This window comes from Grammomys surdaster, unplaced genomic scaffold (assembly GCF_004785775.1).
Source record: "Grammomys surdaster isolate TR1022 unplaced genomic scaffold, NIH_TR_1.0 125925, whole genome shotgun sequence".
NCBI classification, from domain to species: Eukaryota; Metazoa; Chordata; class Mammalia; order Rodentia; family Muridae; genus Grammomys; species Grammomys surdaster.
Window position 1 is genome coordinate 1528453 of NW_021620749.1, and position 13651 is coordinate 1542103.

The 13651-nt window shown below is 43.5% G+C and overlaps 1 protein-coding gene across 1 annotated transcript in view; it reads right to left on the bottom strand.

Annotated features, from left to right (window-relative positions):
- The window catches only part of Pcp4 (Purkinje cell protein 4), a 62491-nt gene that overhangs the window by 27878 nt on the left and 20962 nt on the right, over positions 1-13651 (bottom strand). The window contains exon 2 of the mRNA XM_028752558.1: positions 6824-6875. Coding sequence (XP_028608391.1) covers positions 6824-6875 — 52 coding nt within the window. The remainder of the gene's footprint in view (positions 1-6823; positions 6876-13651) is intronic.

Below are 13651 nucleotides of genomic sequence, written 5' to 3' on the forward strand. Positions count from 1 at the left end.
GAGAGAGAGAGAGAGAGAGAGAGAGAGAGAGAGAGAGAGAGAGAGAGGAAATACTATTTCCATACAAATTGTAGGATCAGGATCAGATGCAGGGGAGGCTCTGGTCTGGATAATGCCTGCTCTAGCCCAAGCAAAGCTAAGGTATCATCTGACCTTAAATGAGGAGAAGGACAGTTGTCATGTTAGTTCTGCGTACAGAGTGAGGGACTCCCTCTGTTTTGACCCTTATGGGAAAATGAAGATAAAACCATCAAGCTCCATGTTCTCTGCTTGGGTTAGCCCCTCTATACTGACCTGCTCACCCAAAAGCATGTGCTGCTTCATAGACAGAGGTGGTGCCCAACCCTGGAGCTGCAAACGCAAGTCCATTAAGGTGTCCAAATTATTGCATTTTTCTCATTGGCAAAACAATTGATAAGCGGAACTTGAAGCTGCTCTGTCTTCTGTTTGAGAAAGGGATCTAAAGGGCAGAGGCCAATATCTTCCCAGATTGTGATTTTTTTTTTCTTTTTGTGGGCTTAGAAATATCTCCAACAGAGTCATTTACCACTTCAGGGTTTTTTTAAGGCATGCGAGGTGGGTTTTAGTTTCATATTCAGCTGGTATTGTCTTCTTATGTCTTCAATGCCAAAAGGGAAAGATGCAATGAAGAAGGGAGGAAAAGAAACAAGGAAGGAAGTTGAGGAGGGAGGGAAGGATGGAAGAGGAGAGGAAGAAAGGAACAAAGACAGAGGAGAGAGAAAGAATGAAGGCTGAGAGTCAGCACGGTCCTCCACGTGGCTGAAGCATGTCAAATACACTCAATCCACAGACGAGAAGCATCGAGTTTCTCCAAGACACTCCTTGTGTATCGAAGTCACTGCACTGTTCAACACGAAGGACAAAACAGCTTTTTTAAAACCATTCTGTTAACTCAGATTGATGGCGATAAATCCAGTCAGTAACAAATCCCTGAGACAACCTTCAGATGAAATCAGCCATTTGTTCAACAATACTACAAGTGAGGCAGGCTTATTTGTGGACCCTGATGGTTTAAAGGCCTCAGCTTAATAAGCAATTCCAATTTCATTCTCTCCCCATCTGGATCAATATTAGAAGCAACCTTGGGCATCCATCCCTTCCTCCCGGAATACAGATTCCGTAGAGGGCTCAGAGCCAACAGCACAAAGGATTCATCTCTGAGTTTCAGACTCTCTCTCTCTCTCTCTCTCTCTCTCTCTCTCTCTCTCTCTCTCTCTCATGTGTGCGTGTGTGTGTGTGTGTGTGTGTGTGTGTGTGTGTATAAAGTGATTGTTTCAAATAGAAAGAAGAAAAAAAATATAACAAGAGAGCCTAGATGGAGAGTATCGTGAGACCTACTCTGAAAAATCAGAATATCATGATTTTTTTGCCCTGAGAGCTTGGTGTGTTTGTGGTATGCACAGCTGTACTCTCAGTCCATCTGCAGGGGCTCCCAGCTTCTGCAGCACAGGGCTTACTGGAGTAGCAGAGACAGAAAAAGGTCAATATCCTAGGAGACATCACACACTGTGGAAATTGATGACCTCATAGCCAGATGCAGCCTGGGTTATAAGCAACATGTTTCTGAGGTGTATCTCAGGTTAGTACTGTCCCCTTTGAAGAAGCTCGAATCTCAGCACAGTATTGACATGTTTTGTGAAGCCTGCTCCTTGGTGGGAACAAGAGATCCAATCACTGTCAATCTTCCAAAATGGCCTGTTATGCTTTCCCATGCTCCTAACCTCAAAATGGCATCCCAGGCAGCTTGTGCCTTGCGTAAAGTCCAGCATAGCCATATTACTACTTATAGAAGCACCCAGGGTCACAGACGTTTTGCAGCCTTTCCAGCTCACATCCCTTCCTCTTGCCTTCCATGCCAGCCATCCTAGACACAAAGGCAACATCAGTTGGGCAGCACCTTCCAACAATGGTCTTCTCTCCTGAGCATGGAAGTGAGCCCTCTGTCACCTCTTGCCCACCTCTGCACATGTGGCTACACAGCACATGATTGTACAAACCAAGCAGTGATGGGTTGAACAGATCCCAGGCACAATCAGCCCACGTCAGTATGTAGGTATGATAACCTGTCACGCACCAAGAACAAAGAGAAGACTGTTGACGGCTAGTGGGCGACATGAAGCCATGGGAGGCGAGAGGGCAAAGGGCGCTAGGCGTGCATATTTGAATTCTGTTCCTTATTTGAACCATCACACTCAGTTTAATGGTAGGATACGTGTCTGTGTGTGCGTGTTAAGGTAGGTCCTCAGTCACTCTCGCCACCTACTTGATAGTGGAAAAAGAAGAAAAGTACGCCCTTGTGTACCAGTGGGTGTATTCCCTCAAAGCTAAGGTAAAATAAACCTGAATTCTTATTATTTGTATTTTATTTAAATGGGTAGAAGACAGAACCTGACATAATAGAACCCTTCCTGCATTATCACTGACCATGCAATCATGCGAAATCTCACCTTCTCCCTTCATATCCTCACAGCTACTAGAAACGTGTCACTGACAGCATGTACCCCAAAGAAGAGGCACACCTACAGGGTACAAGCCTGGGGTGGGGCTGTACTACTCACTCTCATTAAAACAAACAAACAAACAAACAAAAAACAATTGCAAATTGAGGGAGATCCCAGAGTGAGTGGCATGGCACCGCCCTTCAGAACAGAAAGCAGCTCCTGGCCTGAAAGATCTTTCCTTGGATCAGGTGGGGGTTTTTTTTTTGCCTTTCATTCTCAAAGCAAAGTACTTAGAAACAATGCATCATGGCTCAGTAAGACAGGAGAATTCTGTCCCAGTTTTGGAAACTCAATTTAGCTTGGGCAAGCAGCAGAGTCTTTCGGAAGGGCCATTACTCATAAATCTCTCCTTTGGATGGAAGGTCCCCTCCACCCCCACCCCACCCCCTCCCCACAGCTGTTCTTCTCTTGCTGTCTCTCTACTTCTATTCGTTAATACAAAAATCTAACCCAGGTCTCTCTAAGTGACCAATTTCAGGTTACATATACATCAAACACCCAGACAAGAGAGATTCTTTAGCAACAGTAACAGGTGATTAGGAATGAGCTCTGTGCTTCTGTATTTATAAACATGTTTGGATTTAATTTTGCTGTCTAGACTGCAAGGATCTGTCACTGGGGCCATGAACTATTGTTTCACTGAGTGGAAAATTACATCAGGAGCAAAGTTCCCCAGCCCCTGATTCAGCAGACAGCCTAGGATCTTCTGTCCACAGAGCCTTGGAAATCTCCAATCACCCACATTGTAATGTCGGGGCTAAAGAGATGGCTCCGTTGGTAAAGGTGCTTACTGTATACGTGTGAGAGAGTTGAGTGCAGTCCCCAGGACCCATGTGAGAGCTTTGGGGCTCAGCAGTGCAGTCTGGTATACAAAGCTCTGGGGAGATGGAAATGGGTGGATCCCCAGGGCTCCCTGGCCAGCTAGCCTAGCAAAATCAGTGAGCTCCAGGCTAGGTTCGGTGAAAGACTTTGTCTCAAAAAAAAAAAAAAAAAAAGGTAAAGGGAGATACCCTCCACACCTCCACATACATGTACACATGTGCAAATGTACAGGAGCATATATACACACCAAAGAAATCATAACCCTAATATTTAAAGTAAAAACTGCCACCGTGGCTGGGGAGGTGGCTCCACGGCTAAGAGCACCTACTGTTCTCCCAGAGGATCTGAGTTCAATTCCTAGCACTGACAATGTTGGCTCACAAACACCTGCAACTCCAGCTCCAACTGGATCTGTTGCCTCAACCTATGCAAACACCTACTCATGGACTCATGGGTACAAACTCCAACACACACACACACAGTAAGAGAGATAAAATTAAAAATAATAAGAATAGACATTTTAAATTAAAAGCTGCCACCATACTTTAAATGACTATACAAAGTCTAGAAACATGGGGGTGGGGGGAGGCACTAGGCTTTACTGGGCTGATACCTCAGGAGGATGAAGAGGACTTTGGAAGTGTTCAGGACAGTAAGAAAGTAAGAAATGGATAGGTGTCATATTTCACATCAAATCAGCTACAACAATCTCCAGAAACCTAATCTCTAGCCCTCTGGAGACATCCTTAAGTAATACAGCCTCAGCAGAGCCCAGAAGGTAGTCCCCTTCTTTGTTGCATCTGTGTTTTGTGATAGAAACTGTCCCAAGACCCATAGATCACGTCTGTCAAGGCTTTATCTATCAAATGGAGGCCTCAACTAACTCTGTATTTAGAACAATAGCATGTTGGCTTGTAGGCACTAACTGGGAAATCCTGCTTTTAAAGATACTAGGGACTCCTGTGCAGCGCTCCCGGCCACTTGCTGCTTCTTGCTACACGTATCTGTTCTCAAGGGTCTTTGCTCCTTTAACATACGTAGGCAGCTTTATTGGATATTAACAGGAAACATACATTAACATGATAGATGTCCCTTGATAATTGTTCTGACAGAGTAAAATAACTTGAATTTTAATGTGATTTAATACTAAGCTAAATCAGAAATTCCAAGACCCGGGAACTTGTGAATAAGAAATTAAGTAACTCTGATTCTTTGGGGAAATGTGTTCTGATCCACATCTAGAACATTTTAGAGCAGTCTTTTTTGGCCTATAGCTAGCCTTTGCCTTTGCTCGTTTTTAGAGATAAAAGCCCCTCACAGGCTTACTAACATAACAATGTATTATATAAAAATATACATAGCAGCTTTTCCTCAAAGGTGTACCTTGTTTATAATAATTTGGATTTAAACAGTACCATTATCCTATAATTATTGAATAATCTCTCATTTCTTTTTGCCACTTAGGAACAATTTTTTTTTTTAATATCTAGGCTTGTATAATGAAAAGCCTTGTTCACAGCACCTTGAATTTTTCCATTTGATTAATTTTTATACCTCCATGACCACTGATACGAACCAACTTTTAATTGGCCAAAATCCCAGCTTTTGAATGGCAGAGAGGTGCACTCTCCATAAGAGCCAATCATGTCTGTGGGTGCAAAGCCCAGGGATGCCCCGAAGGACCAGGGGCATGGCAGGAGAAAACCATTGTGCTGCAGCATAGGTCAGAGGAGACCTGGTGCTAACTTGGCCTTCACTGTGCCTCACCACTAGGCTTCAAGCTACTTAGGTATCCAGGGTTCATACTGGAACAGGAGGCTTAAAGTGTGGGCCAGGGACAATCTCATAAAAGATATTATAAAAGATGTAGTAGAATCATAAAAAGTTTTATTCCCTTTTTAAAATCTTGTTCTCTCCCAGGTACATGGTGGAATTTTCCAGAAGCTGCATATCACAGGATATTACCACAGACTGAATGCAAAAGCAGACAGAAAAACCCAGCTGGCCTCTGTTGGCCAGACATTAGCAAAAGATATAAAACACTACCCCTCTTTGTACTAAATATGTTTTATGCTTTAAAATAGCTTTTCATAAATAAAAATCTCTCGAGTTAACAAGTAGAATGTTTATTACTACTCACTAATAAGCAAACTTTTAAAACTTGCTTCATTTTCAGTCCAGGAAGAGGAGCCATCACTAGACAAGCCAGAGTTCACCAGAGGTTTGTGAGGTTTCCTAGCACTCTAGAGGTTACAGAAAAGTTACAGTAACAAGTTGGGAACTCTGAGGAGTCTTTGGGCTGTAAAAGCCATGGTTCTAAGACTGGGAGAGTTTGTGGATATGAAGAGGAAACTCAGCGGGAGCCTCAGTGAGGATGGTCCTTCCTCACTTAGGACCAACAGCTCCACCCTTTCCTCCTCCCTTTTAAACTCCATCTTGCTCTCTCCTCAGCTTTCTGACCTCCTTGACTGTCCCACATGCTCCCAAGTCCTGCACAGGAGACATAAATGTTCTGGACCTAACATGAGGCACCCACAGGTTCAAGAAAGACCTATCGTCCTTCCTTCTAATCCCAACTCTGATAAGGTCATTGTCCAAGACTATAAGATGACTTTTCTACCTCAACAGCTTCAACCCCGATCAGGACAGCACAGAGGGATGCTCTCCGCGCCAGTCCTGTTTGTTATCTGCATCAGTTCCACCCATTTAGAGGCAATAGGGGTTTTCCACAAAATGAGACCACATTTTGTAATTCATAAAATTTAAGAACATCCAGAATCTTTCATCCTTAGAGCAGCCTTACAGCCCTAAGGGCTTATGGGTAAAGGGGGTCACCACTATGCAGTGTCCTCTGTCCTATCCCAGTCTTCCACACCACTCTTTAGTTTCCATAATATTAAGCTTATTCCTGCAACTAAGTATAGTCATGGAGCCTGGAAAAGAGAAGGCACATGTTCCACGTACCCTATGTTTTTATTTGTGGATGAGTATCTGTAGTAAAAGATATAATCCTGCCTCAGCACCGCCCCGAGACCAGCACTGGATTCTGAGTGTTCCGAAGGGCAGAACCCAGTTTCCCACTCCTCCCTCCAGGAGTTGAGTCTTTCACAGTTTTCAAAGCACTTATCTCATTTGATCTCATTTTAGCCTCTCGACAACTCGGGGTGGATTCTCACCAACCCTAATGAAGGAAGCAGAGAACTATATTTGCACTGTAATTAACATGTTGCCCAAAATGAGAGTCCTCTTCTGGGAGGGAAACTGCTCTTAGGATTGCATTTAGCTTGTTTGGTTTTTCTTTTAAAGCTGGACCATAGGGCTCACTGTGAGTTGCTAAAAGCCACTCTAAACCAAACCCCGGGCATAAAGAGCAAGCTGATTTGGGCAGAAGGCATTGGAAGGCATTGTTCAGAGTCCCAGGAGCCCAGGAAGATGCAGATGGGGGAGGGGAGGTAGCAGGACCTTTCCGGTCATCTTACCATTATCTCCTGACGTCTTGTCTTTTCCGTTGGTCGCTCCGGCACTTTGTCTCTATAAACATTTTAAGAAAAGAAAAAGAAATGATCAAATATTTAGGACTGCTTTGTTTTTGTTTTGTTTTGTTTTTATTTTCTGCTAATTCAAATATCTCTTGTGTCACATTAAGTTCAGGGTCACCATAGCTTAGATAGTTAGATTACAGGGCTGGTGTTGGTATCAGGCGCCGAAGTCTAACAGCTGGTGAGACCATGAAACTAACTCCCACCAAGGACCTGCTGAAGTTGCCTGCCGCCTCCCTCATCAGTGCCCACTGCTGGCTGAATACAACTCAGGAGTTGCACAGAAAGCCAGACAGTGAGGGTTGTTGATTAAGCATTACCCTCATCCAAATAGGAGACAAGTAGCCAAGGCTGTGGGCCAACCACAGAGCTGCTGAGGCTGGCCTAACACCACCCACTCTGTTCTCCTAACAGGCACAAGGGACTCCTGTGTTCATCACCCTTCCCACTGCTGATCCACTTTATCCATCACTGTCTGTGACTGTCCTGGGTATTTCTATTTGTCCAGTTTGGCAAGAAGTATGAAATGCATTATGAGTTATTTTTAAATATACTCTTTACTGTTTGACAGCTTTGTGAAGGTTTACAGTAAATTTTAGTCATCCCTAATTAAACTCAGTATGAAGAAATAACTTCTAAGGTTAGATTTACATCAATCTGGGAGATTCCGTGATGTGTGAGATGTAACACACATGTAAGCAGAAAGCACATCCCTTTGTAGTTTATTAGGGTAGTTATTCTGATCCAGGGAGGAAGATGCATCTTGTCAATCCAAGTGTTTTTGGCAATTGTCAGAATTATCAATTATCAGAAATGACAATTATCAGATGCATTGATTTGAAAACACAGGAAGAGGTTGCAATTTACAGGAGAAGGAAGTGGGATCCATAGGAAGTATGATCTGTCCAAGGTCATAGTGCCAATGAGTAGCAGGAACCTGGGCTCCTTTCCCAAAATATGGTGTCCTGTGGAAATTACCACTGTGACATAACTACAGTAAAGGGGTCTTGGAAAGACAGCCACCAGAAATGACAAACCACATTAAGTGACCCCTAAGAAGTAACGGTAGCCTCAGAGTTTACACCTGGGTCCAAGACTCCAGCCTAGAAACCATCTCCTAGGAGAGGGAAATCAGTACCCTTCAATGCTCAATGTTGTCATAAGAAATTTTTGGGTCGTTAATCAATGGTGACTCATGGAACACAGATCCAGGTTCTAATCAGTGTAAACAGAGTCAATGATAAATATGGATGACAGTGTAGTTAAATGTCCTCTGAATGCTTCCTAACCCTGAGCAAATGATAACCCCAAGAGAGCTCACCAAAGGGTACCCCCTCATATTTCACCAATACCCTCGTCCCACATCCTTGTCAAGAAGAAAGCAGACATCCACCTGGTTAAAGATGCTATGCTCCACCCAGTGAGGGAAACACCTATCTGGATGGAATAGAGAAGAGAGGCGAGGTGACAGGAAAGATCACAGAAATGCTGGCCCCTTCTTCATATTTAATTTGGAACCTTTGAGTTTCCACAGTGAAAGACTTACCAGCATTCATCAATTATCTCATGCCATCGCATGCATCTCCTAACTGACGGAAGCTGTAACCTAAACAGCTTAATTTAAACCAGATAGCTCATTCCTTTCCTGGAGCAGATGTACAGCCACCAACAGCCATTTCTTTTCATCTGTCCTTAATCTGATGCCACCTCCTCGGGTCCTCTGTCATACAAAACTGGTAAATGTGTGGCTTTTGATAGAAATGAACTTCCCAAATCAGAGATGCAGGAGCCACCCTGGGTATGAACAAGCCTGATATCTAAGCCTTTCCTTGAATAATTCATAGATGGGTGAAGATAAAAGGGAAATTGTGCAGCATGAAAGGTGAGATTTTCCCAGGCAGAATAAAGACAAATTAAATGAAATACACGTGCAAAGTGGGTGCGGCATCTTAAAACGCCTTCCGCACCAATACCTTTTAGATACCACAAATGCCACCTGGCTCCATAAAAGATCACTTTTTAGAAAACCTGAGAAAGACCAAATGAGATTCGCAGAGGGAAGAGAAAAGAGTCATTCTCTGAGGATTTGTAAGACGGAGTTTTTGTGTCAGCTCTTGTATGATGGAAGCAAAATGGAGCTGATAGTTGTCAGAGGAGATGCTGTCTCAGACCAGAAAATGATCCTGACAGTGAAAGCACGTCATTGAAGCATCTTGTTTCAGGGACCCAGTGACATTTTCAAAGGAAGATTGAGTGCAGTAGAGGGTGCCCAGAAGTGTCTATATCCCCCAAGTCTGGTCTTTACACATGTTCATTTTACTGTCCTATTGTATGGAGTGACAGGTGTCCCTGAACTAAGGAGCAAAAGGTCTAGGCGAGGCCCTGGGGCTGCCAGACACATCAACTGTGTGAATTCTGACAGTGTTTTTAATGAGGTATGTGTTCTCACCAGCCTCACTTTACCCATTGTATCTTAAGACACAGAGCGCAACTTTTGCACAAAGCAACAAAGCATGATTATAATCCAAAGACCAGGTGCTCAGGTCCCGCTGTTAGCCACTGTGTAGGAGTATCTCTTTACACTGTGCATCTCATCTCCCCTAAGCCAGCACAACAGCTAGGGAGACCAAAGAAGGGAATTCATGTCTTAAGGTTAATGTGGCCTCATTCGTGCCCACAGGTTACACGTATCAAGAACACTTGGATTATAGGAAGAAGTAGCCTGACCAATAACTAAGGGCTGAATAGTAGGATAAGTCTAAGGTTGTTTGTAAGATTATAGATAGCACAAGTACCAGAGATAAACTATGCTGAAACAGGTGACTATGTGTCTAGAAGAATGGATGGATTGATCAATGGATGGACTGGTGGATAGATTGATCAATGAATGGACTGGTGGATGGATTGATCAATGGATGGACAGGTGAATAGATTGATGGATAGATGGATAAATTAATGGATATGTTGTAAATGGATCAATGTACAGAATAATAGATGGATAGATCAATGGATCAATGGATGTATCAATTAATAGGTAAACCAATGGACTGGTGGGCAGATGGATGGATAGATTGGTGGATAGATAGATAGATATAGATCAGTGGGATCAATTGGTGAGCCAATGGACCAACAGATGGATGGATGGATGGACGGACGGACGGACGGATGGATGGATGGATGGATGGATTAGTGGATGGATAGAACAATGGATGAGTGGGTAGATAGATTCATGAATAATAGATGGGCAGATGCTTGGTAGGTAAATGGATATATGATAGATAGGTAAGTGGATGTTTGGGTAGGTGAGTGAATAGATAAACAAAGGTCATAAAGGAGAAGCAGAGAAAATTTTATTTTTCATGAAAGGATAGAAGTGCCCAGCATTAGGAAAGAGGCTGCCTTTTCATTCCACCCCCACTCTCCTTCTCCACCAGCTCTAACTATGACATCATTGTCCTGAGACCACATTACCCACTGAGCAAAACATCAAGAGTATAATCTATTATAAGTACATCAAGTGGTGAAGGAAAAAAAGACATAGTGAACAGGTAAATCCTGGCTTCAGATTTGGGAATTCTGAGTTCTTTTCTAGGAAATCAGAAATAGCCCCATGATATTATGTATGCCACCACAGTTTTCCAGCTCGGATGTCCACATAACTTAATAGATTAGCATATGCAGAAGACAGAGAAAGGTCACTCTAGCAAGTACACCTGGCTACTGTTTACCATCCTAATTGCCAAATTACCACCATTAAAGTCAGGTATTAAAAATATACTTTCAGAATAACCAAAAAACACAAACACTAGTGTGTCTGAGAATTTTGAGGCCATGTCCTTCCACAAGCAGAAATCTGATTGGATCTTTTCTGGCGTCTCTAGAGAATTAGTCTAAGGCGGTGGAACCAAGAACAGGGAGAGGCGACATGCATGAGGATTTGCTCATTGTCTCTTCTGGAGGTAGGCGTGGGGCAGTGCCCCTAAAAGCCAAAAGTCAGCCTCTACCTCAACCCCAACAAAACCCGAATCCTGAGACCTCATCATTCCACTCCCAGGAGACTGCTGAGCCTAGCCATCTGCTTCTTGACAAGGTACTGGACCAGGTGGTCTCATTCAGGTCCTCGGCTGCACACCACCTCCCTCATCCTATTCTAGCAAATCTACTTTCATAAAATATGCACAAGTGGGATCCTCTGGTGCTCTCTGTTCCCTCAGATATGGTCTTGTTTCACAGGACAAATGTCTGGGAGAATGAAAACCTCTCCCTCCTTCTGTGATCTGAGGCCAGCATCCCTTCCTTGCTTCAGAAGCCATCTCTGTGACTGTCCTCATCCGATGCACAGCTCCCTCTTCACACACGCTAAAGCCATGACCCTGCTGTCATCTGCAGACACCTCTTCTAGAAACACAGGGCTCTCTGTAAGATGCAACATTCAACTCAGTTTTGCTCTTATCATACAAATAGCCAGGCTGCCAATTTTAATATCAACCTTAAGATGCGATTAAATGTGCTAAAAACCCACAGGACTTTAAAAGCATAATGTGAAGGTCCCCTTTCGCTCAGCCTCAGGTTAGTAGTAGGATGTGTCTAAGAAGTTTAATAAGGGGATAGAAAACCAGAGAGGCCTAGATAGAACCGTCACTCTAGCTCAGCCATCTGTAGATGCTTCCCAGGCAACTTGGAAATGAAGTTTTCCTTCCCCACCAATGCTCACTAATGAAAATAGAACATTCAAAAATTTAATGAAGCCTCAATTAAAAAGAACCAACAATTGCGAGTATCAAAGAGCCCTGTACCTTTAAATGTTTCTTTTGATAATTTTATATATTCCTAGTATCCATTAAAAGGTAAGAGAAGTTGTCTTAAGATACAACTTTTGAAGTAATTTTTCCTGACAGTCTCATTGCACCAAGATCTGTGGGAAATGTGTGTGTGTGTGTGTGTGTGTGTGTGTGTGTGTGTGTGTGTGTGTGAGAGAGAGAGAGAGAGAGAGAGAGAGAGAGAGAGAGAGAGAGAGTGTTTGCCTGGATTTCCCAGAAAGCAAACCCTGAGGCAACCGTTGTGCTATAACTTTTAGTGAAGATGGTACTGGGAATGAAGGCAAGGATGAGAGGCAGCAGACAGAGGCACAGATTACCAGGATGCTTTCTCAAGCTGGCTGTGGTTAGGTGTAGGTCACCTTTAAGAACTGTGCAGGCTATGAGTGGGGATGAGAGGCGGGGGAGGCACAGGAGTTATCACATAGAACTTCTGTCTCTCACTGGTCCTAGATGCCCCACAGAGTACCAATTCCCAATGCCTCTGAACTGTACCATCTCTCCTGGGCTGATGGGGAGGCCTCAGGGGGTAGGGAGGTGGTGATGGAGGTGTTTGGAGTGGGCAGGAAATGATGAGATGCCATTGTGCATATGCCCAAGCCCACACAGAACTAGTAGCCACCGAGGTCCTCACAGGTAAGGTCTACAGTCACATACAAGAGACAAATGACTCAGCACACAAGCTTAGCTGGGTGAACTGTTGCAGCCAAAACACAACCATGAATCCTTCAAAGTAGTTGGCCACTGTTCAACAGATCACATCAATTTCTAGGAAATAGTTGGCGCTGGGTTTATTTGTCCATGTGCTTTGAGCTAATGATGAATATTGACATAGGTAATATTCACTTCTAAGCCACAGTCAGGAACACACACATTGACACCACCACCTCATATAGAGTAGCAAAGCATCCGAAGCATCACTAAGACACTCGGCAACATCCCAATGATATCTCTTGAAAACCCCGATTATGCTTCATTTGAGCAGAACAAACTTGATAACATCTCTGTCTCCCTATTCTCCCTATTCTTCTGTCAGAACTCTTCTGCAAAACCACCTTGCTTATAGAATAACCATCCTGCAAGATGAAGAGCCTGGGCTTTGCATCAGGAATAAAATGTACAGGCACACCAAGAAATTCAGTCATCAAGGTAGATACTTCAATGCAAAGAAATATTTTAATGCAAGATAGATACGTTAATTCAAGAAAGCCAGTAATCCCAACAATTCAGAAAATGACTCCAATGCAGTGTGGTCGTTAAAGCCTGCTACTGTATCACAAACCGTGACTACAGGTGAAGAACGGATGCTGCTGACTCCTGAGCTTTGTTACGTGATTTCTAGACTCCCAGTCTCACAGGCCCATCTGCCACTTTGTTGTCCGTGCCTGTGACATCAGTATTCCATTTGTACTACACACAAGAGGCCAAATTAGCAAAAGTGGTGTCATTATTCATGCTAATTTGCAACTTGAGACACAGGGCTCACTTGGAAATTCATCTGGCTGAGTGCACATAGTCCATCTCTAGCATGAGAAGCACATCCTCAGGAAATGACATGCTTAACACTGGAAGTCTGAAGAGTACAAAACACGATGTGAATTACTGCTAGTTGAGTCTGAGGTACAGCCGTCATGTGCGGACACAGTCCTGTAAAGCCAGCACTTGGTAGACGGAAGCAAGAGGATTATAAATCCAAGGTTAACCTGGTCTGGATAGTGAATTATATACTATCTTGAGCTGCATGAGACCTTGTCTCAAAAAGAAAAAAATGGGAGGTTGAAGGATATCTTAACTGGTAAAGGCACATTCCAGGCCTGCAGACCTCACTGTGATCCTCAGAGCCCACAGGAAGAAAGAAGAGAACCAACTCTTGAAAGCTGTCCTCTAACCTATACAAGTATGCCATCACACACACATACACACACACACACACACACACACACACACACAC